At 40.6% G+C, this 25,477-nt stretch overlaps 1 protein-coding gene across 2 annotated transcripts in view; it reads right to left on the bottom strand.

Moving 5' to 3' along the window:
* Positions 1-22,295, bottom strand: part of si:dkey-34d22.1 (discoidin, CUB and LCCL domain-containing protein 1) — a 36,349-nt gene extending 14,054 nt beyond the window's left edge. Inside the window, exons 1-7 of one of the 2 annotated variants that reach the window (XM_060922214.1) lie at positions 22,085-22,295; positions 16,713-16,934; positions 14,399-14,536; positions 4,571-4,622; positions 4,106-4,178; positions 2,075-2,208; positions 1,829-1,866 (exon numbers count right to left, since the gene is read on the bottom strand). In XM_060922214.1, the coding sequence (XP_060778197.1) occupies positions 1,829-1,866; positions 2,075-2,208; positions 4,106-4,178; positions 4,571-4,622; positions 14,399-14,536; positions 16,713-16,934; positions 22,085-22,187 (760 nt within the window). In that variant the 5' untranslated portion in view covers positions 22,188-22,295. The remainder of the gene's footprint in view (positions 1-1,828; positions 1,867-2,074; positions 2,209-4,105; positions 4,179-4,570; positions 4,623-14,398; positions 14,537-16,712; positions 16,935-22,084) is intronic. The other variant, XM_060922215.1, reaches the window with a different exon arrangement.
* Positions 22,296-25,477: the final 3,182 nt, after the last annotated feature.

Here is a 25,477-nt window from a genome sequence, read left to right on the forward strand (position 1 = left end):
TGACTGGGTATAAAAAGAGCATCTTGGAGTGGCAGCGGCTCTCAGAAGTAAAGATGGGAAGAGGATCACCAATCCCCCTAATTCTGCGCCGACAAATAGTGGAGCAATATCAGAAAGGAGTTCGACAGTGTAAAATTGCAAAGAGTTTGAACATATCATCATCTACAGTGCATAATATCATCAAAAGATTCAGAGAATCTGGAAGAATCTCTGTGCGTAAGGGTCAAGGCCGGAAAACCATACTGGGTGCCTGTGATCTTCGGGCCCTTAGACGGCACTGCATCACATACAGGCATGCTTCTGTATTGGAAATCACAAAATGGGCTCAGGAATATTTCCAGAGAACATTATCTGTGAACATAATTTACCGTGCCATCCGCCGTTGCCAGCTAAAACTCTATAGTTCAAAGAAGAAGCCGTATCTAAACATGATCCAGAAGTGCAGATGTCTTCTCTGGGCCAAGGCTCATTTAAAATGGACTGTGGCAAAGTGGAAAACTGTTCTGTGGTCAGACGAATCAAAATTTGAAGTTCTTTATGGAAATCAGGGACGCCGTGTCATTCGGACTAAAGAGGAGAAGGATGATCCAAGTTGTTATCAGCGCTCAGTTCAGAAGCCTGCATCTCTGATGGTATGGGGTTGCATTAGTGCGTGTGGCATGGGCAGCTTACACATCTGGAAAGACACCATCAGTGCTGAAAGGTATATCCAGGTTCTAGAGCAACATATGCTCCCGTCCAGACGACGTCTCTTTCAGGGAAGACCTTGCATTTTCCCAACATGACAATGCCAAACCACATACTGCATCTATTACAGCATCATGGCTGCGTAGAAGAAGGGTCCGGGTACTGAACTGGCCAGCCTGCAGTCCAGATCTTTCACCCATAGAAAACATTTGGCGCATCATAAAATGGAAGATACAACAAAAAAGACCGAAGACAGTCGAGCAACTAGAATCCTACATTAGACAAGAATGGGTTAACATTCCTATCCCTAAACTTGAGCAACTTGTCTCCTCAGTCCCCAGACGTTTACAGACTGTTGTAAAGAGAAAAGGGGATGTCTCACAGTGGTAAACATGGCCTTGTCCCAACTTTTTTGAGATGTGTTGTTGTCATGAAATTTAAAAATCACCTAATTTTTCTCTTTAAATGATACATTTTCTCAGTTTAAACATTTGATATGTCATCTATATTCTATTCTGAATAAAATATGGAATTTTGAAACTTCCACATTATTGCATTCCGTTTTTATTTACAATTTGTACTTTGTCCCAACTTTTTTGGAATCGGGGTTGTAATAATTCTTGGGGGAGGACAAAAAAAACACAACATTCCATCAAATACTTTTATTCGATATTTTGTTGCTTTTTTGGGGGTCTTCTTCTTTAGGGTTTTTTGGCGGTTGACAAACCAACTGGACTGGAGTGTGGAACAGGAGCTATTGGGGGGGGGGATTTTATAGCCATTTCTGTTTCTTTTAAATACCTGAATTTTTGGGGTTTTGTTTTCGAGTAGAGTTTTTATTTCGCCCTTGGTTGGTTACACACGCTACGCCATTTTGTTTTTCTCTACTCATGATATATAAGCTGATATCCTTGTAGTACAGTAGCCAATCAGTGCATGATTGCTCATATCCAGTGAATGTGGATAGAAAGTGTGTGTGTGTTCCTGCCACTGGTCATACTTCCACTGGCATAGAATTGCATATTCCACACAAACCTGTGACCCCTACACTACACTACATGACTGGTGATTATTAAAGTTGTTGCTATTGACAACATCAGTGTTACATACTTCTAATAATGGCAAGCAGCACTGGCTTTACCTCTGCTGAAGACTAGCCTCTTATCGGACAATGACCCTCTGTAGAGAAAGAAGAGATTTTTGGGTGAGAGAGGGATTTGCATATTGCTCAAATTATACACTCAAACGGCTGAGCAACTATTACATTAGCTACCGCAGAGATGAAATGATAAAGTATGGATGGAAATTTGTTTGAATAGTGGGTACTTTGAGCAGGTCCCCTGCAGGGAACAGTGGCTGTGTGCTTAGCTGACAGTAGCACACTTACATTCTGGACAGAACTCCATTAGCAAAACTCGGTTCGTACAGCGTGATGCCTCTGTGCCGGGTCACATTAATTATGCCTCCCAGGTTGTCTGATATGACCCCTGCATGGATTGCAGCTTTGCATAGCATGGAGGTCTGCAAAACACACAATGCAAAATGGTATTACACGTAGGCTCATGACAAAAAGCACCAAAACGTAGCACAAGTTTGCAGCATGTGATATTGCTGCCATTTTTCATCTGGCACCCCAAAATGGTGTTTGACGCTAGGCTCAGCAGAGGCTATACTTCCAGCGGTAGCTGAAAAAAAACTCAATCTCCCCCAGGCAGTCCTGGTCTAATACTACACAGCTAGTCTATCCTGACCCGTGTCATAATTGTCAGCTTTAGTGCCGCTTCTGCTCAGGTCAAGGGCAAACTGCAGCACAAAATCCTTCCCCCCCACAGGCAGTAGCTCTCATTAAGAGCTATGAATAGGGCCTCTCTGTCGCACCTGTGTATTTTCACTGTAAAATTTGGAAATTCTTTTGATAATGTGCACATGCAATTCCATGACATAACTGTATATACCAAGTATATATAATTAGTTTAGGGCATTTGCACACTCCCTGTCCACTTAAATAGGAACACCCATGCACTTGCTCATTCATGCAATTATTGAATCAGCCAATCAAGTGTCAGTAGGACAATACATAAAATCATGCAGCTACAGCTCAAGGGCTCACATCAAATATTAGAATAGGGAAAAATGTCATCTCTGTGATTTTGACCATGGCATGGTTGTTGGTGCCAGACTGCACCGAGTACTCCTGGGATTTTTACACACATTAGTCTCTAGAGCACTGAATGGTACAAAAAACAAACATCCAGTGAGCTGAAGTTCTGCAGGGAAAAAAATCTTGTTGGTGAGAGAAGCCCGAGCAGACAGGAAGGGTAAAGTAACTCAAATAACCTCTCTTTACATGAACCGTGTGATGGATGGGCATTGGGCTCAAATCTTGTCAACCACAAATAGGAGTCTGAGGCTACATTGGGCACAGGTTCACCGAAATTAGACAGCTGAAGATTGGAAAAACATTGCCTGGTCTATTATTAACTTACAGGATGCCTTTTGTTTTTCACAAAGAAAAAAAAACCCACACATACATCTATCTATCTGCCTCTGCCTTGTGAAAGTCCCCATTCCTCCTCCAGAACTATGCTCTGATGGCCTAGTGCAGTGACATTTTGATAATAACATGTGATTCGTTTTCACTGAAATGGTAAAATAAATAGCTACCTGACAGAACAACGAATGTGTTTTCATTCTACTCGAACTCCTTCTCTCTATAAGTCTGCTATTTAATTAGTTTTGATACACATTTTATTGATTTTGTCTGTGATTTGTTCTTATACGTTACAGATAAAATAAGTCCGCTGTACTTGTTTGGCTGGGTGACATGCCATATTTATGCTGAATGGGCCGACAACCAGGGAACCGGGACAAGATTTATTCTGCGTTTGAAGTCAGAAAAATACCATTTTGACATTGTATCTGTGCTTATAGTAGACCTCAGCAGGTAGTAACACAAGCATCAAATTTTTGGATCAAAGTGGGTTTGAAAATACAACCACTCCTGTGGATTTTAAAATTTCCCACCTCCTGTTGGGCTACAGCATTCACAACAACAGCACAAGTGTTGTCATTTCTCATTATAAAAATAACAGCTAATACAAACATGGAAAATGGAAAAAAAAAATGGGGGGGGGGGGGGGGGGAAGAGGTTATAATAACACACCAATATTATACCACAACTTTCTACTTTTGCCCGTCCAAAAATTACATCCCACAGCCTAGATAATTGTCATTTATATCATAAAATGCAGTCACCACTTATTCATTGTAGTTCTCCAGCACTTTCATCACACAGTGACGTTGTCAGAACAGATGCCCAGTACTGACTCTCTCATTGTCAAGTGGGTTTAATTTGCATCTGGTGTTAATAATGCTTTTGCCAATGCGTGTGAAAAGGCCTAAGAAATAGAGGGCTTACATCTCTGTAGCCTTGTCCATGCTGACCCCAGATCTCCCCTGCCACATCCTTGCAGCCCCCAGGACAAAACACACTGGCAAACAGGACAAACAAAGGCCACATATGATTAGTACAACAAATCAAGTGCATGTCTACAATGATTGCACAGGTTTTCTACTTTCATTGGAAGAAAAAGACACAAGAAAATTGACTGTAAACAATTCTAAAGAACAGAATTCCAAAAGGATCAGTTTTTGTTGGTACACAGAATGCAAAAGCCAAAGACACACAAGATGGAGCTGGAGCTAAAAGTGTTTACTTTTTTCTTTTTCTTTTTTTTTTAAATCCATTCCTAAGAGATAGAGACAGGAAAAAGGAAAGAAAGAAAAGATGAAGAAAACTTTAAATAAAATAAAGACAGGAGTGAAAAAAAAAAGACAATTACAAATTGTGGCTGAGAAGAGTATGTGTGAAATGGACTCCTACCTGATCTGCTGGGAGGTGAAGTGGCTTCCTCTGTGAAGACATGATATGAGGTCTGGCGAAAAAGGAAATGAGGGCAGTCTCAAGTACAGAGCCACAGAATAAATCCACTCAAGTGTACATGCTTGCTCATATTTACAAACTGCATGCTGCCTTTGCATCTCTCGATTTGTGATGATGAGTGTATATGTTTGTGGAATGATTAAGATGTAAGCATGTGATGTCTGTATACAGAGGTAAAGGCATTTATGTGGGTGTGAGTATGAGCCCCGTGTCTGAACTCCGTGGGAGTCAGCTGATCAGAGCTGTCCTGCTTACGGCCTTGACTCCAGATGGGATTTGAACAAGCAAACAATTAACAGGAAGCCATGTGTTCACGTCATAGAACATAGAGTGCTCTAAACATTCTTCTGTGTGTAAACATTATTGGTTCTGTCCTTGGACAACTGACTGTTTTTGAGTGAAGATGCGAGTTTGTTGTTTGGCGGAATACTGTTCTGTAACTCAAAAGAGCATTTTAAGCATGAAATGGTTTCAGCATGAAATACTTGCACACATTATCATCATTTTAGACTGGTACCAAAATAAAAAAAAAAGTGCTTATTTAAGGAGTTAAAGGCATTTTTGAGACAAAGTCGGCAAACAGTCTTATTTTGTCAAGTTGGGTGTGCCGAATTCAAATCTGCAATATGCCGAGCTCTATCTGACCTCTGTTGACCTCTAGAGGTCATTGAACTTTGGGCCTGTAAACGTCTCAGCTGAACCCAGTTTCTCAGCTTTCTAAGGAATGAAATGTACTAAAATGATTAATGAAGTTAGCAAATGGCCTTGCTTGTTAAATGTTTGGGTGCTGAATTCATTTTTCATTTGTAAAACGACATATGACCTCTGATAACCTCAAGGTCATTAAACTTGGCCTATAGGCCTATGCATTTAACGGCATTTTTAAACTGACTTTACTCCCCCAAAAAGAATATGAACAGACAAAAAACAAATAGAAAGGAACAAATACAACATTAAATGCCAGTCCATGTACATGTGACTTACTTTTCACAATGAGAATGTCTAGGCGATCACCTTACATAACATTGCATTACATTAGCGGTTATTGTTTATACAAAGCTACTGAAAAAAGGACAGATTCAGCAGCATACAAAATGTGGGGGCATGCAGGGTATACAGGTTAATCAGGGTTAGTATATGAGAGTTTTTTTCTTTGTTGTTTGTTTTTTGTAAAGGCTTTACCCCGTTTAAAACAAAATAACAAAGAAAAAAACTCTCATATATACTAACCCTGATTAACCTGTATACCCTGTATGCCCCCACATTTTGTATGCTGCTGAATCTGTCCTTTTTTCAGTAGCTTTGTATAAACAATAACCGCTAAATGTAATGCAAATGTTATGTAAGGTGATCGCCTACGCATTCTCATTGTGAAAAGTAAGTCACATGTACATGGACTGGCATTTAATGTTGTATTTGTTCCTTTCTATTTGTTTTTTGTCTGTTCATATTCTTTTTGGGGGAGTAAAGTCAGTTTAAAAATGCCGTTAAATGCATAGGCCTATAGGCCAAGTTTAATGACCTTGAGGTTATCAGAGGTCATATGTCGTTTTACAAATGAAAAATGAATTCAGCACCCAAACATTTAACAAACAAGGCCATTTGCTGACTTCATTAATCATTTTAGTACATTTCATTCCTTAAAAAGCTGAGAAACTGGGTTCAGCTGAGACGTTTACAGGCCCAAAGTTCAATGACCTCTAGAGGTCAACAGAGGTCAGATAGAGCTCGGCATATTGCAGATTTGAATTCGGCACACCCAACTTGACAAAATAAGACTGTTTGCCGACTTTGTCTCAAAAATGCCTTTGGGTGTCACAATTCTGGATTTTGGTACCAGTCTATTTACTCAGTCAAGTGAATAAGTATAAATACATGGTGGGCCAAAAGTAGGCATGAAGTATTTATTCATTATTTCTCTGTCAAATTTTGCTTTGACAGTACAGAGCTACTTTGATTACCCCTTCCCACAGTGCTGGTTCAGGTGACATGGCCACCAAATTCACCCGATCCGACACATATGGATTTCTTTTTTGGGGTGTAATAACAGAAGGTTTTTAAAAGAAGGTCCCACACAGTGGACAAATTAAAGGAGTTCATTTCACAAGCATTGCCGGACAGTGATGCTAAGCAGAATTTCTGCGTTACTGTGCGACAATGTAGGGGACAGTTCCAAGAACGTTAATGGAGGACATTTCAAGCACCTAAAAGACTAAACATGACTCGATCAGTACTCAACAGCCAAAAAAAAAAAGTCTAATGAATAAATAATGTATACCTACTTTGGGTCCATCCTGCAATAATACTTAGTTAAAATAATAAGCTTTGCCCTTCATCACATTATTTGAGTGCATCATATAAAAACCAACTGTAATAAAATCAAGTCAAAATAAATAAGTATGCAAAGAGCTGCATAAATATACTGTATGAAAGGGGAGCTTAGAATTTAATGGACCAGAGTAAATAAAAGCCACATTTAATAAACTCAATTATAGGTGTGTGAGGATGCATTATGGCATGATGTATTGCAATGCAAAAATGAGACGATGTACATCATGGAAATGTGTGATTCACATGATGGAAATCAGCATTCTGTTAATTATGCATCTAATGCAATTGTACTGTTTGAACACAACATGGCCCAATCTGCACAACCCATAGAGTTAAAATATACAGAAAGCACATGGAAAGCCCGTGGCATTACCAGGAATCATCTGCATTTGTGATAGCTCCAGAACACAATGACCAACTCACATTATTTTATATGGTTACACAATGCTATAACCATTAAAAAGAACTCTTCGGTAGCTTTCAAATAACATCAGCCCTGTGCTACTACAATCTACAGTACAGAGAATGAAAACAGTAGAAGATGGGCATTTGAGCCAACTTTGGAGCGCCGTTTTTATTTAAAATGAAACCTCAGGTGCTGCGATATTCATACATTTATAAACGGATTGATTTATTTTAAGACATGTTGAACCTGTAGTACATTTTGTTTACATTATTAAACCTCTGTTCAAATAGCAATTTCTGACTGATTCAATTTTATACAGACAAAACTGCACATTGTTTTGCATTGTGTATAATGTCAAAATAATTATAATTTAGAATGAAAATTTTGCTCAAAATATTCTGATAATCGAAATTAACTGAATCATGAAGTCAGTAATGTGAATCAAATCCTGACTAGTGTACTGTTACACCCCTAGTCAATTAACATTAGCATAGCTCATTAATACCCCCAAATATGTTTAATTAAATGAGAAAGAAAAAAATCTTAATCACATTTAATCATGATTAACAGTGTACAACAATTTTGGGGATTAATGGCAAACCAATTTTCATTTCACAGAAGAACTATGGGGAAAACTGAAACTGAGCTATTTGTCATGCCAGTGTGGCAATGTGATGGTTAACCTGGCATGCTGTGTGCTCTGTCGAGGAGGAGGAAGTGGAGGAGGAGGAGGGGAACATCGCTATTTCCCAGCTCCACATGTGCAGCCACTCTCAAAGGCCTCCGTCTCTCTATTCAGGTTAGGAGAGGAGGCCTGCTGGTCTGGGTACAGAGCAAACACTCTTTAGTTCAGCGAAGCAGGACAGCCTCATTCCAATATGTTAGTCTCACTCACACACCCACGAAGATGCATATATCTATGCCTCACAGATCGTTTTACGGCCACATAGTGTTTGGCTCCGAGACCATTTTCATCTTTTTTCGCACAGCATGCAGCTGTAATGTGATAGTATAGTATTCTTTTGGCAATACGCTCTTATGGAAGGATGAATGACAAGACACCATATATGCTGAAATAAGTAACATTCTAAACAGGTCAATCATTGTGATACATGGTACAGGGGACCAAGCTGATTGAATGAAATATTCATGAATTCGAACGGTTTCATAACAATGTCCCTAAAGCGTTAGGCAACACGTTCATTTTCCATTTGGTGAAGTAACTTGCTGTGAGAGGTTTAGTCTGTTTCAGACCCCACTGGCTCCAATCTGTGAAGATTTCTGACTCTGAAGGGTTTGGAAATTCTGCATTATCCTGTCAGTTATGTCTTCACAAGAGAATTATGCACAAACTACAAAAAAAAAAAAAAATATATATATATATATATATATATATATATATATATATATATATATATATATATATATATATATATATATATATATATATATACACACACACACACACACACACACACACACCAGTAAACCAAGATAAAGGATATGCTGAGATTGAATGGAGAGGGAAAGAAAAAAAAACCCACCCACAACCAACCAAATAATTCAGAAAGAAAAAAAATACTGTTTTCAGGAAACTACTGAAATCAAATAAAAAGCAAACAGCAATTCATTTTCCTTTATGTTTTTCTATAGACTTTCATCTGACCTAAGCTCTAGTGTCATGTGGGATATAGGCAGCTTGAAAGAAGCAAGCACAATGTCTATTTTAGTCATACATATAAATCATATAGATGTTTAGGCAGTGCCTAAAAGCAAAGCTCCCGAGGAGTGCATGCATGCAAAATATTTGCAAGGGCACAAAATCAACCTGATCAGAATAATAATATTACAGCATATGAACCATCGAATTGTGTAGTGTCGTGTATTTCGCATCAATAAATTGCTGCCTTGTCTTGTGACAGTGATACCAATAATGAGAGACACATCACAGTTATGAATACATATGACACCACATGCCATGCACCAGGAACAACACCATGATATTTATTATGGTGTGACTCTGCTGGGTGCCTGGTGGACAGCAGTGAACCAGCGCCTTCACATTACTATATAGTTACGATTGAATATTATCGAACACAAGAACTAACTGATTTCGATCCACGGTAGTTTTAGACTGTCTACAACTAAGGAAAGATACTCATAAGTGCTACTGAACTATAAAATAATCATGTTTACACAGGTGTGCAGAATAAGAAGTCATTCAGGTAAAAAAAAAATAAAGCGTACAATGCAAAGATACGTAGCCTGCTATAAAAACAACAGTAGGATAAAAACCTTCAGGAAAAAACTGACTGGAAAGCATCCTCCTCGACCAAGTGCACCGTATGAGCTCCAAGTGACTGAGCTGCAATCTTGATATGTCAAACAGTTGTCTGGTTACAAGTGTCAACTGTCCAACAAGCTAGTGGACTAATAAAACAGTTTTAACTAGTTTTATATAAAACTGTTGTGAATATTTTCCGTAAAATGTGTTAGTAAATAATCCCACATTATTATTTATTTTTAAAAAAAAAGCAAATTAATAACAAGTGCTGGATAAAACCCATTTATCTTATGTAAATAAAGATACAAATCTTGTTGTCTGGTGGTCAAGTGTTTATGAGACACGTTGCCTTGCACTTATGATCAGGTTCCCTGCGGTGGTACACGCATGTTGTTCATATGTATGGACATCGTACGGTCACAAAAGCCATCAAACATCAGGTTGATGCATTACCATATTCTCTAAAGTACAGAGTTCTGCTCCACACACAAATGTGCAGTACATATTCATGTGTAGCTCTCATGTACCGTACAATGATCAGACACACACACACACACAAAAAAAAAAAAAAAATCTCTCTTTCAGTCCATCCCTAGGACAAACACCTCATCTCATTATCTGTAGCCGCTTTATCCTTCTACAGGGTCGCAGGCAAGCTGGAGCCTATCCCAGCTGACTACGGGCGAAAGGCGGGGTACACCCTGGACAAGTCGCCAGGTCATCACAGGGCTGACACATAGACACAGACAACCATTCACACTCACATTCACACCTACGGTCAATTTAGAGTCACCAGTTAACCTAACCTGCATGTCTTTGGACTGTGGGGGAAACCGGAGCACCCGGAGGAAACCCACACGGACACGGGGAGAACATGCAAACTCCACACAGAAAGGCCCTCGCCGGCCATGGGGCTCGAACCCGGACCTTCTTGCTGTGAGGCGACAGCGCTAACCACTACACCACCGTGCTGCCCAAATGAAACTTATATTATTTAAAAAAAAAAAAAAAACCCGTAAAATATATATTTTTTAAACTATAAAACATAATTTAGTATTAACATTCCACAAAAGTATAAGTTCACTGGTTGAACTTATAAAAACTCAAAGGGGAGGTCATTTTGAGACAAAAAACAAAAAACCAAAAACAAACCACTAACTTTGTTCTTCCCCATCTCTCTATATATAGCTCTCTCTATATCTCCCCACATCCTACTCCAGAGCTACCAGAGTTTTCATCATCTGAAAAATCACTCGCTGCTGCTGAGGAGGATGGCTCCATATTGACAGCTTAAAGATCAGCATGAGATTACTGTGGATGGCATCTACAGAAACCATAAGGATGACTGTGGCTGTTCAGCCTTGAAGAGCCTTGGGACTGTAATTCCTAAGAACAGTTTGCACTCAAGTCTCCATCACTGAACAGGTAATAACCTCAGGTCAATACAACAGATTTGAAGTTTATACTATAAGGAATTCAGAAATGACTCTGATGCTCAAGTCCCTGTTAACACAATTAGCACTTTTTGACTATACAGTGTACAGTTATAGAAGAGAAATTATTTGTAACTTGCACTATCTGGTGTCACCCAGAAAAGAACGGGGTTTCTTGAGTCTGGTTCCTCTCAGCGTCTTTCCTCATGTCATCTCAGGGACTTTTTCTTTGAAACCGTCACCTCCGTCTTGCTCATTTGGGATAGGTTTATAAATTTAAAATTTCTATCCTGTATTTATACATTTCTGTAAATCTGCTTTGTGACAATGCCCATTGTTAAAAGTTCTACACAAAAACTGAAGTAACTGAGCTTCCTCTTGATTATCGAAGCCTGCATGGCATTCATTACTTTTTCTATATTTACGTCTTATGTTTAGGGTAAAACCGCTCTCAGCCTCAGATGCTCCGCTCACGGCTCACAGAACGTCTGACATCTTTTGAACGCTTTTCCTTCTACAAGCTTCAGAATCTCTCAGGTTGAAATATGGTATCTACACTCCTATGTATACACACTTGTGTTTCTGACAGGAAAGCAAACTTTTAAATACTTTAGCACAATATTTGTTCAAAAGCAAGAGAAAGATCATTGAAAAAAGGTCACAGTATTGCATCTTAAAAGGTTATTAGACTGTTTAAGATTTGTTTGGCTATTTGCAACGTCATTCAGACGTTGTTCTCTTCATGTGAAAGCTGGACACTTTTGGCCATGTTTGATCATGAAAATGACCAGACTCTCTACTAAGGTACACATCTGGCTTGTAATACTTGGGTAAAAGGTTTCTACAGAGCTACAGAATATTGTAAAACACTGATTTTTAAAAGGTGGACTGCCTTTCAGGTTTTTCAAGCATAGGTCATAAAAAGAATTTTCCCTGACACCCAGTTATTTTTGTTTAGTGGACTGAAAGCTACTGAATTCAAAATCACAGACTTCCAATTTTATTAGTTAAAAAAAAAAAAAAGAACAATTAATGACTTTAGGGCCCCGTGGCCCTAAATTCTCCGCTATTTTTTCCTGCTTCACTATGACCCAATTAAAATACTACGTCATGCATCACATGGTGGGCTTTCCCTGTTCGCACAAGGCATTGTGGGAAACAAATTTGAAACAGGAGAGAAAAATGGAGGACGTGAGTGTGCGAATGAAAGGTGAAAGACCGACTACAGTAACGGGAAGCAAGAAGAAAAGACGTTATGTTGTGAAGGAAAGGAAACGCAGGTCCAACCTAATAATAAATATCGGCAGTCTGCGAGGACCTCGGTGTGATCAGCTGTTCGTTTAGTGACAGAATGATGTAACTGTCAGTGCACAGTCAAGGTAAACCTGTAGATGGCAGTAATGCAACACTGTGGATGCCAACTGCTGAAAAACTCAAAAGAAGAGGAAGAAGGTAAACCTGCGCATGCGCACACAGACTTCCTTTGTCTGCTTGACTGTGCGAAGCGAGCAATTTCATGCATATTATTTGCTAGGCAGTGGCGGCTGGTAGTCTTTCAAACAGGGGAGGCTGGTCGGTTACGATATTTCCAGATTTTAAAAGAAAAAACACATAAATTTTGCCCATACTCTTGCCTCTGATCTGGCTGATTGTTGGCAGCGTCACAAACTGTGAAATAACAGGTTCTTTTGGCCCATTAGCCTACTGTCCAATATACATGATGGTGGTGTTGGGGGGGGGGTATATTTTAACATTTTATATTTTAAAATTGTGGCATGTTGTTTAAAAATTGACCTCGGCTGTGTTTTTGTTTAAAAATGTTTTCCAAATTGTAGCGGTGTTTAATTCATATCCGGAAAAACATATTCCAATATAATATACTCAGCATAAACATTTTAAATAGATTCTATATTTTTGGTCCATCCATGACATATTACTAAAGTAGCCTATTCACTGTTGTTGATGTGGGTCACTTGCTGTTAGCCAATTCACTTTCTCGTACCAGGAGAGCTGAAAGGAACGAGTATTATTCCCTACCTTTTTCACCAAGTCAATTTGAGGCGTTGGTCTACCCTGCTCTTTAATTTTAATTTTTTCCTCGAAAGGAAGACTGGCAAATGGCTTCGCCAAAATTAAATCAGCAATGCTTGGCATCCGTGCGCAGCTTTCTTGCTAGCTGACTAGCCCCCTCAAGTTCAAGTTCAGTCACTCAAATAAACGAAATTTCTGGAACTAAGAAAGCAAACTTGACAACACTATATTTACACTTTATTTACAATGAAAATATATACAAACTAAAAAAGCTGGTAGAAACCATATGTAATGAATGAAATCGAAATGTAAGCTGATCTCTTACAATACACCACAGCACTTGCGAATCCACATGGGACTGAACTGATGTTGCCAGATACTGCTGACGTTATCCAACCCAAAATATGTTCAAAACCATGCACTTAAAACCTCCCAATTGGGAGGTAAATCGCCCAATCTGGCAACACTGTCCGCTGCCTGTCTATAGTTGAAACGAGCTGTCAATCAAAGAAAATATCCGGTCGCTTTCACCAATCACGTCTCTTCGCGGAAACTGCCATGTCCCTCCCATGTGAGGCTCGGAGTCCGTGGGCGGGCATTTTCGCAGTATTTGTCCAATAACCATCTTGCATTTTGAGATTGAAAAGCGCAGAGCTCCCAAATGCCGTTGAAGTCCATTGAGGCTGGGAGTCCGTGAGACTCCGTGGGCGGGCATTTTCGCAGTATTTGTCCAATAATCGTCTTGCATTTTGAGATTGACAAGCACATAGCTCCCAATCCACTGAGGCTGGGCTGCGTCGCGCTGTCACGAGGGGGAAAAACTCACGCACACATTAGGCGAACTGGGGAAAGTTATAACGGAATGATTTCGCACTGTAGTTGGGTTGAGCACATATATTTCTATGATTCTGGATCTGAAATAGCAATGTTATAAGGTCGGCTATAACATAAGCCTAGCGCAATTCATCCTACACGATGTTCGTCATTTTTAGAGGAGGCTGACCTCGTTGTCTTAGAGCAATCGCCCGTGTTGCTAGGGAATCCCTTCAAATTAAATAACTTCCCAGCCACAGAATGGCCTGATATGAGATATTACAGAAATAAACATATCACAATGACCAAATTTCAGAGGGAACTAAATTTCACTGATTTTATGAAACCAAAAGGCCGTCAAGCTTTAAGATTTACACTGTGAAACATTAACTGTGGGGTTCGAAGGGAGGTTATGAAGTATGTGAGAAGACTGACAATCGCAGCTTGCAGAAAAGGCCAGTGTGTGATACCTGGGTGTCGGTTGGTTGAGTAAGACAGCAGGAAGCCTCGTCCAGAGCGGTGAGTGCTGGACACAAAGTGCACTGTCACTTCACTACTGTTCACCAACATGCTCTTGTCTGAGGCAGCCAGCTGTCCACACAGAGGTCCTGTATAACACAGACACACGTATGAATAATTGTTTCTCAGAATGCTTTCCGATTAGTTATACACACACACACACGCGCGCGCACACACACACACACGCTTGCAAATACACATCTCAGCTAATCCACCGTATCAAGCAACTTCAAAAACACAAAAACATAGGGTTGTAGGGAATGCGTTTCAAAGACAAGCTGGCATAATTACTGACTCATACGAACAGTGCTAACAGAACGTGTCTCTCAGTACTTGAATCATACAGAAACACACAAGCCTGAGGCCTACTAGACCTGCACAATCGCATTCCCCTGCTGCTCAAAATGGCACCGACTGTTTCACATGCAAAAGCATATCCTGAGAGATATAGCAGGCCCCAGGGAGCCTGGATTCCTCATGCTGAATCTCATCACTTGCCTTGAACAATGTATGTGTGAGAGAGTGTATTTGTCAAGAGTTTCATGATCATGTAACTTCTGGAGAGTGGTATGCAACCTGCTTGTGTAGGCACACGTCTTGGCAGGAAGGCCGTTTGGAATTTGCCAATAACGCCAACACAATCAGCGGTGTAACTATAGAGTAGTAACACCTCAGGTCCTGTGGTGAACAAACCAGACTTTAGCTTATCCTCAGGATAAGAACTTATCTGAAGGAATGTGTATGATGCATCCATAAGCTGTTTTAATGCCCAAACATGATCACCGTGGGTTAATTAAATTCAGCCGTATGAATATCTTTTAAACATGAGCATGGACGCATTCAGGTATTTTTCATTGGGCCTCATTTGTTCAGCTGGATCTGAACTAATTTATTTATAAATCATTCACAGAAGCATTTACACAAGAAATGTGGTGCTAATGAAAGTTACTTCAAGGGAAAGGAAAAAAAGTATCCTCAGAGATTTCTTGATTTTGTAGAATTTCCATATAAGGAGAGTCACTAATGTGAATCTCAATTTAAAACATCAAATTTTATCATTGGTACGAGTTACTGCAATTTTATATCCAGGTTCATTTGACGATTTAATATCTTCACTTGCCCATACAATATACTTTTCATATTAATGACCTAAAAAAAGACTAAAGATGAAAAAGAAAAGACTATCTGTTCAATTAGGACAAAAGAAATGGTGACCTATAAAAGCACGAAGAGCTTTTATGCAATGGCTCTGCTGCATTACTAGAAGATTTAATGCACTCTGTGTTTAGGAGGCACTCATTAACCATTTGATATTTTCAGCTCTCTGTGAGCTTTTTGCCTTTTATGAAGTTGTGCAGGTGTCATGAATGTGCCATGAGCGCATTTGGTAATTTATGGCTGATTGGGATTTATGAGCATACACACATCAATTTAAAAAACAGTGTTACAGGAACTTCTGTAAATCTGGGGCAGGTTTGTGGTTTGTTTTGGCCTATGAAATAATTTAAACACAACTTTACTAAAAGATAAATGAGGCCCATAGTATGTACACATACATAGTTAGCTATAGGTAGAGTAGTAAGTACCAGAGAAATTCTAACGTACAGGGAACGCCCTGCAAAAGGGTTACGTGTAGAACCTACAGTAGTAGTCAAAAGTCTGGACACACCTAGTCATTCATAAGTCTTTATGTATTTTGACTATTTTCTACATTGTAGAACAATACTGAAGACATCAAAACTATGAAATAATATATAGAACATATCTGGAATTATGTGGTCAAAAAATGATTCATATTTTAGATTCTTCAAAGTAGTCAGCATTTACCTTGATGACGCTTTGCACACTATTGGCATTATCTTAACCAGCTTCATGAGGTAGTCACCTGGAATGATTTTCATTTAACAGGTGCCTCGTCAAAAAAGTTAATTAGTGCAATTTCTTTTCTTCTTAATGTGTCTGAGCTCAAACAGTAAATAATAAAAATACAGTAAATAGCCCTATTCCACAACTGTAGTAATCCATATTATGTTAAGAACCGCTCAACTAAGTAAAGAGAAATGACATCCATCATTACTTTAAGACCTGAAGTGTCTTTTAAATCAATAAAAATAAAAAAAAACTACTGAACTAGAAGGTGTGTCCAAACTTTTGACCGGTACTGTATTTTGAAGTTGAATATGTTCTACTAATAGTTTTGCATTTAATCTTGCTCCTGTGCATTGTGTATGTTGCCGTATATAAACAAGCACATTAATTCCTTACCCAAGTTGATGGCTTTACTTTTGTCAGTGATGGTAAGAGATCCAGCTTTGCAGTCCTTACTCCATTCCAGGTCAAAGTCCCCGAAGGTGAGGCGCAGTGTGTATCCTGTCGGCACTTTCAGGGTCCACACACACTGTGTGTGGTTGGGGTAGGTGCCGGGGTAGTTCCGTGAGGCCACGGTGCCACTCTTGGGACTCAAGACTGTGTGTCCACAACCATCACCTGCAGTGGAAACAACAGTCAAAACTAAAAAGTGCTGAGAAAAATCGATCCATCTATCCGTAGCCACTTGTCCTGTTCTACAGGGTCGCAGGCAAGCTGGAGCCTATCCCAGCTGACTATGGGTGAGAGGCGGGGTACACCCTGGACAAGTCGCCAGATCATCACAGGGCTGACACACAGACACAGACAACCATTCACACTCACACCTACAGTCAGTCAATTTAGAGCCACCAATTAGCCTAACTTGCATGTCTTTGGACTGTGGGGGAAACCCAAGCACCCGGAGGAAACCCACACGGACACGGGGAGAACATGCAAACTCCACACAGAAAGGCCCTCGTCAGCCGCTGGGCTCGAACCCAGGACCTTCTTACTGTGAGGCGACAGTGCTAACCACTACACCACCGTGCCGCCCTGAGAAAATAGATAGATTTTTAAATAAATTTTTCCTTAGGTTAATATGGGACAGCCTTAGGCTGAGGTGCCCTTGAGCAAGGCACCTAAATCCCAACTGCTCCCCAGGCGCTGTTAGCACGGCTGCCCACTGCTCTGGGTACATGTGTGTGCTCATTGTGTATGTGTGTGTTCACTGCTTCAGATGGGTTAAATGCAGAAAGGAATTTCACAAGCATGTGATAAATAAAGTTGTTCTTCAATACATACGGGCATATTTACAAGACATATTTAAAGCAAGGCAAGTGCTGCACAAATATTGAGCAAACAAAATGCAGTCTTGAACAAATATTTTCAAAACGATAATAACTTGAACTTCTCGTGGTCTTGTTTACTGAATTTGAATGAGTATTCATCTATAACCAACAGCGATGAATGTCAATTATATAAAAAAAAAAAAAAAAAAAAAAAAAATGTTACATAAGGCTGTATTATGTTTCCTGTGCAGGAAAGACATACTTTTATCTAGTATGCATTCCCAATGTAGTGCTGTGTAGATCTCTCACCAAACGCTGCAGTAAGGTGGATATAGTGCAGTGGCAGTGTTAATAACACACTGTTAGCAATGTGCAGGTGGGAGGTTTCATCCACAGCATTGCACTGATGTGCTGGCACAAGAACTGTGAAAATGGCTGGGCAGTACAAGCACAACAGCTGAGTCCTGTGTGGAACCAGAGTCTGCCAAGTTCCCTGGTGGTTGTCATACTCCAGGGGCTTTTCAGTCACATTTTGATTAAAAATTATAATTACAGTGAGTTCTTGTTAAGAATTGGTTTTGCGTGAAGGTGAATAATCAGGAGTCCTGAAAGCAACCTTTTCATAGCAAATCTGAGGAAGAGTGTGTGTGTGTGTGTGTGTGTGTGTGTGTGTGTGCGCACTTAGAAATATGGTGTTCCATGGTTAGTATATGAAATAAGAATGACTTCAAAAAGTCACAAATAGGACATGTTTCTTTTATAGTATTCATTCTTGTTCTCAACCCACGCTGATATTCCCACATGGCCTTATGACTATGCAGGTTCGGTTCCAGTGATCCATTACATTCTTCTTGATATAAGCATCATCAGAAACCCTTTTGTGTGATGAACAAGTCTTCATCATCAGTACAAGAAAATAAACACACATTTATAGTCAGACAGTTAATGACCCTCATTTCATGAAGTTCAGCAGTCTGAGTGTGTGACTCACCATGGCCAGAGGGCTGGATCTATGGTTTGGCTCAAAGTCTTATACAACGGACCTGGAAAGTACATCTTTCGACATGTTTTTAATGCCATACTCAAGGCCCATGATAAGGTGAACTTGTGTGTTACAGTTCCATTTCCACATCCCACCACTAACTAACTACTGGGCACTAACTTAATCGGTTTGCAACTCATTTGTTTTCGCTCCCTCTTCCCCTCCCACATACCTCCCTTGAGATTCCCTGGAAATACCACGGCCATGGATTGTCACGGACGAAAGACTGCTTGTACTGGATTTGCCACCACCCAGAGTGAAAGATTTTGATTTTTGTTGATCTTTGGACGTTTTAGATATTTTTGTGATGTGATATATTTACAAAGTTCTATTCAAATTACGTGTTCTTTTTCTACCTGGTTTGTCTCTAGCGTTATAGTTTCATTATTAGATTACCCTTCCTGTTGTGAAGCAGTAACTGGGAACAGCTGGAACTTAAACTTTCTGCTGTAATTACTTCTAGGGACCCCAGTCATGAGGAGACATGTTTCAATTTGTAGTGCTTCCTTGCCTTTAATGCAGCTTAATATTAGCCATTTTGAGAAATTAAAAACATTTTTTTAATACGCCAATGTTTTTATGTTCTTTTTTTCAACATCATCATAATCTCTTATGAACGAGATGACTCAGTTCATATAAAAGCTACAGTGGATTAAATAGACTATGCACATTTCTTCAGATAAATGAATCTCATCATCTTTTCAAAGAAATCACTTCAAAGACAAGTCAAAGGCTAACTAAAGCAGGGATTCGAAATTTCGGTAAGGCATCACACCCTATGAGGGAACAAATCATTTTTATTTTCACCTCAGTGGGGTAGGCACGTCCCCGCAGGCCTGACAGGATGTTCAGCTGTTCAGGCTGTCACCTTCATAATACCTTTCTGTCCATCATGTAGTGACAGCAAATTCACCTCAGGAAATCTTCTCTCCTGTTCATTATGTTGCCTAATTCCAATGACTCGTAAAATCTTTGTGGCTTGTTAAAACATTCGAATCATGTAAAGTAATAACCCTAGCATCAGTCAACTTCCTCTATGATGCTGCTGCTGGAATCCAGAGATTTGCTCCCTGCTGTGTAGACAAAGTACACAGAGACTTGGCAAGGGAGTGTGTTTATCCAGTAATCTTTACCTCCTCACTCTGTGGATGTGGCCACTGTGATTCACACTAACCCCACTCATGCTGGGACAAACTGGTGTGTGTAAGGGTAAACACAGAGCAGACTGATGCTCAGACAGTCCATTACAATCCTGAACGAGTTTCACATCACAGAATTATCACTCGTTGGTAGAGCAAGCATCAAAATGGAAACTCTTTCATTCTAATGCCAAGCTCAGACTACATGATATTTTTGTCCTTCATGTCAGATTAAGCAATCATAGTGCCAGAAATTCTTCCCGTGTCTCAGGCGGGAGACTGGCAACACTACAAGTTTGACCCTGACCAATCACCGTTCACGTCCTTGCATGTCGTCGTAGAGGAGGGTCAAGAAATTGTCAATCATGGCGACAGAATGAGTGTCAAGGAACACGTCTTTGGAGTTGTCAAACTAGGCAAGAAAATACTAAAAGTCTTGACATGCTAGACTTTTCGTCGGGGTGTCATGGGGCCACGTCGCTGTTCTTCAATTATGTCGCACTACAAGGCCCGTTCGTCATTCTTTTGGGAAACTGGGCTGTGATGTGTCTGTGATTTACAGTTGGACATTTCAGGCTTTTAGGGTTGCAGCCCCCAAGCTGTGGAATTCTCTCCTTCAGTGTCTTCAGGATTGTATATCTCTTCCCAAATTCAAATATCATCGCTCTTCTCGCTTTGCTATCCCTCCTCCTGACATTTCTTCTTCTGGTCATTGACTGTTCTATTTTTGACCATGCTTTGACCTAGTCCGTTATCTTTATGCCAACGTAAACTGTCATCTTGGGTTATGTGACTAAAAGACTATGTCTTTTTTGTTGTTGATTTGCTTCCTTTTCTGTAGTGCCATTCCTTCGTAAAGCATCCTTGGGTTGGTGAAAGACATGATGTAAATTAAGCTTCTTTTTGTTGGTGGTGGTAGTAATGGCATATCTTGCCTGTATATGAACTGGCCACTGTGATGTTCACTTTCTGGGTTGCTTGCAGTCAAACTGAACATATAAATAACTCATTTGTAACATCCCTGGCGAAAATTTTTTTTAACTTTATTGTATTTAAAGTATATTCATATTTTCAATAGTATATTGAAAATGTACTTACACAAATGGTACTTTTTGTAAATATATAAAAAGTATACCAACATCGCGCTTTCACGCCAACACTTAACACACTTTAAAATAATTATACTATATTACACTTTACAGAGGGGGTGGCACGGTGGTGTAGTGGTTAGCGCTGTCGCCTCACAGCAAGAAGGTCCGGGTTCGAGCCCCGTGGCCGGCGAGGGCCTTTCTGTGCGGAGTTTGCATGTTGTCCGCGTGGGTTTCCTCTGGGTGCTCCGGTTTCCCCCACAGTCCAAAGACATGCAGATTAGGTTAACTGGTGGCTCTAAATTGACCGTAGGTGTGAGTGTGAATGGTTGTCTGTGTCTATGTGTCAGCCCTGTGATGACCTGGCGACTTGTCCAGGGTGTACCCCGCCTTTCGCCCGTAGTCAGCTGGGATAGGCTCCAGCTTGCCTGCGGCCCTGTAGAACAGGATAAAGCGGCTACAGATAATGAGATGAGATTAAGCATATTAGTACATATAAAGTCATATACTTAAAGTATACAAAATATACTTTAAGTTGTTCCACTTTAGCACATAAAAGTACACTAAATACACTTCAAGTTGCACTTTTCTACAATTTAATTACAATTAAAATATATTTAGGACAAAATTAGTTGTTCCAAAATAGCATGCCTCAAGTTAACTAAACACAATTGAAGTATATTGATGATTAGTGTGGCTTCAAGTACACAAAAGTATGCTAAATTTTAGTACACTTAGCACATTTATTTTTCACCAGGGATAGCGGAGCATTTTATAATACTATACACAGCGTGGCGAAGGGGGATGCATTATCACGAACTGAAACATCTGTTCTGTTGTGTAAACATCAGGGCAGGTTTGTGTGAAGTACTTTTCAATCCAACACAATGTTACTTTATAAAGTCCAAGAAGATTACTAACCTCTGACAGAAAAAGCATGGTGCATGCATGCAAGCAAACTAACAAACAAGAAATGGGTGATCAAATGCATTACTAACTGATCTCATAAGATGCAGAGGGGGAAAAACAAACAAACAAACAAACAAACAAACACAGGAAAAGCTCACATAGGAAAAGGGAAATAAGGTTTTGCAGTCTGGCTCTGTATAGTTCTTCTTTCTGAACTAATCAGTGCACTGATGACACATCTATCGACTAATTATTCAGAATTTCTGAAAGCAATAACGATGTGTACAGTAGTTTGGGTGTAATATAAGGAGGGTGAACTTACCTTCCTGACCGTGGACCAGCAAAACCGTGTGAACGCTGAACACAGACCAAAGGGTCATAAACACTCGGACAGCATCCCAAACCACTCTCAGCTTTACCTTCATGGCTTTCTCACATTGTCCGGAAAGTTTCCCACTCCAGAAGTTTTGTCATCCCTCGGTAACAGACACATAAACAGCTGTAAAGTCAAAGTGCTGCAGTATCTCTCCCGTCCTCTGCTGGTGTGAGAGAGCAGTGTGGGCTGGGCGTCAATAACAGCTCACTCTCTCTCTCTCTCTCTCTCTCTCATTGGCCTCACTGTGTGCCACTTATACTGATTATTAAACACCTCCAAATAAGGGTCTGCCAAACACTTTTCTTCCCAGAACACTTTAAACTCATATAAAACAGAATATCGTCTGAACTACTTAGAAGTTTTTACTGTGGATGGAGAAGCAGCTCAGAGGTTTAATGTTGTGCTGTCAGGGGAAAAAAAATGCAGCAGCTGGGAACTAAACTGGGACAGGAGCCATTTACAGGAACAAGATAAAAACATGGTCATTTATGGTTATTATTTGCCTGACAAAGTTACAGGAAGCAGTTCTAGGCCTATACACGAACAGACCCATCTCATCATCTCTAGCCGCTTTATCCTGTTCTACAGGGTCGCAGGCAAGCTGGAGCCTATCCCAGCTGACTACGGGCGAGAGGCGGGGTACACCCTGGACAAGTCGCCAGGTCATCACAGGGCTGACACATAGACACAGACAACCATTCACACTCACATTCACACCTACGGTCAATTTAGAGTCAACAGTTAACCTAACCTGCATTTTTGGACTGTGGGGGAAACGGGAGCACCCGGAGGAAACCCACGAGGACACGGGGAGAACATGCAAACTCCGCACAGAAAGGTCCTCGCCGGCCACGGGGCTCGAACCCGGACCTTCTTGCTGTGAGGCGACAGCGCTAACCGCTACACCACCGTGCCACCCTTTATGTGTTATTTAGCATAATGGGGTTTACGTCATTGTAAAAGTAAGTAAGTAAAATTTATTTATAAAGCACGTTTAAACACAGCTACCACTGACCAAAGTGCTGTACATAACAATAATAATAATAATAATAATAATAAAAGACGGGGCGGCACGGTGGTGTAGTGGTTAGCACTGTCGCCTCACAGCAAGAAGGTCCTGGGTTTGAGCCCTGTGGCCTGCGAGGGCCTTTCTGTGTGGAGTTTGCATGTTCTCCCCGTGTCCGCATGGGTTTCCTCCGGGTGCTCCGGTTTCCCCCACAGTCCAAAGACATGCAGGTTAGGTTAACTGTTGACTCTAAATTGACCGTAGGTGTGAATGTGAGTGTGAATGGTTGTCTGTGTCTATGTGTCAGCCCTGTGATGACCTGGCGATTTGTCCAGGGTGTACCCCGCCTTTCGCCCGTAGTCAGCTGGGATAGGCTCCAGCTTGCCTGCGACCCTGTAGAACAGGATAAAGCGGCTACAGATAATGAGATGAGATGAGAATAATAATAGACAAATTTGGAACACAGACACACAAGAAATAGGATTACGGGACTAAGAAAGCTAGTGAATAGAGGTGAGTTTTTAATCTAGATTTAAAGGTGGGAATAGAGGGGGTGCATCTAATATCTGAGAGTAACTGGTTCCACAGTCGGGGAGCAGCCACAGCAAAGGCCCATTCACCTTTCTGTTTCAGTCGTGACCGTGGCACATGTAGTTGTTCTTTGCTAGAGGACCTAAGAGACCTGGTGACTGAATGGGGCTGGAGAAGTTCAGTGATGTAAGCAGAGGCCTGCCCATTTAGGGTGATATGTTCACGCTTCCTTGTACCAGTCAACAGTCTCGCTGCTGCATTTTGAACCAACTGCAGACTCATTAGTGAAGACGGGGAGGCCGAGGTAGAGGGAATTGCAGTAGTCCAGGCATGATGTAATGAAGGCATGGATTACATTGAGAAGGTCTTGGTTTATACAGGTTAGTTAATACCATAGATAGATAGATAGGTGCTTGAAAGTTTGTGAACCTTTTAGAATTTTCTACATTTCTGCATAAATATGACCTAAAACATCATCAGATTTTCATACAAGTCCTAAAAGTAGATAAAGAGAACCCAGTTAAACAAATGAGACAAAAATATTATACTTGGTCAATTATTTATTGAGGAAAATAATCTACCCATCCATTATCTGTAGCCGCTTATCCTGTTCTACAGGGTCACAGGCAAGCTGGAGTCTATCCCAGCTGACTATGGCGAGAGGCGGGGTACACCCTGGACAAGTCACCAGGTCATCACAGGGCTGACACAGAGACAAACAACCATTCACACTCACAGTCAATTTAGAGCCACCTGCATGTCTTTGGACTGTGGGGGAAACCAGAGCACCTGGAGGAAACCCATGCAGACACTGGGAGAACATGCAAACTCCACACAGAAAGGCCCTTGCCATCCGCTGGGCTCGAACCCAGAACCTTCTTGCTGTAAGGCAACAGTGCTAACCACTACATCACCATGCCGCCCAGGAAAATGATCCAATATTACATATCTGTGAGTGGCAAAAGTATGTGAACCTCTAGGATTAGCAGTTAATTTGAAGGTGAAATTAGAGTCAGGTGTTTTCAATCAATGGAATGACAATCAGGTGTGAGTGGGCACCCTGTTTTATTTCAAGAACAGGGATCTATCAAAGTCTGATCTTCACAACACGTTTGTGGAAGTGTATCATGGCACGAACAAAGGAGATTTCTGAGGACCTCAGAAAAAGCGTTGTTGATGCTCATCAGGCTGGAAAAGGTTACAAAACCATCTCTAAAGAGTTTGGACTCCACCAATCCACAGTCAGACAGATTGTGTACAAATGGAGCAAATTCAAGACCATTGTTACCCTCCCCAGGAGTGATCGACCAACAAAGATCACTCCAAGAGCAAGGCATGTAATAGTTGGCGAGGCCACAAAGGACTCCAGGGTAACTTCTAAGCAACTGAAGGCCTCTCTCACATTGGCTAATGTTAATGTTCATGAGTCCACCATCAGGAGAACACTGAACAACAATGGTGTGCATGGCAGGGTTTGCAAGGAGGAAGCCACTGCTCTCCAAAAAGAACATTGGTGCTCATCTGCAGTTTGCTAAAGATCACGTGGACAAGCCAGAAGGCTACTGGAAAAATGTTTTGTGGATGGATGAGAACAAAATAGAACTTTTTGGGTTAAATGAGAAGCGTTATGTTTGGAGAAAGGAAAACACTGCATTCCAGCATAAGAACGTTATCCCATCTGTGAAACATGGTGGTGGTAGTATCATGGTTTGGGCCTGTTTTGCTGCATCTGGGCCTGGACGGCTTACCATCATTGATGGAACAATGAATTCTGAATTATACCAGTGAATTCTAAAGGAAAA

The sequence above is a fragment of the Neoarius graeffei genome, chromosome 5 (genome assembly GCF_027579695.1).
Source record: "Neoarius graeffei isolate fNeoGra1 chromosome 5, fNeoGra1.pri, whole genome shotgun sequence".
Lineage (NCBI taxonomy): Eukaryota > Metazoa > Chordata > Actinopteri > Siluriformes > Ariidae > Neoarius > Neoarius graeffei.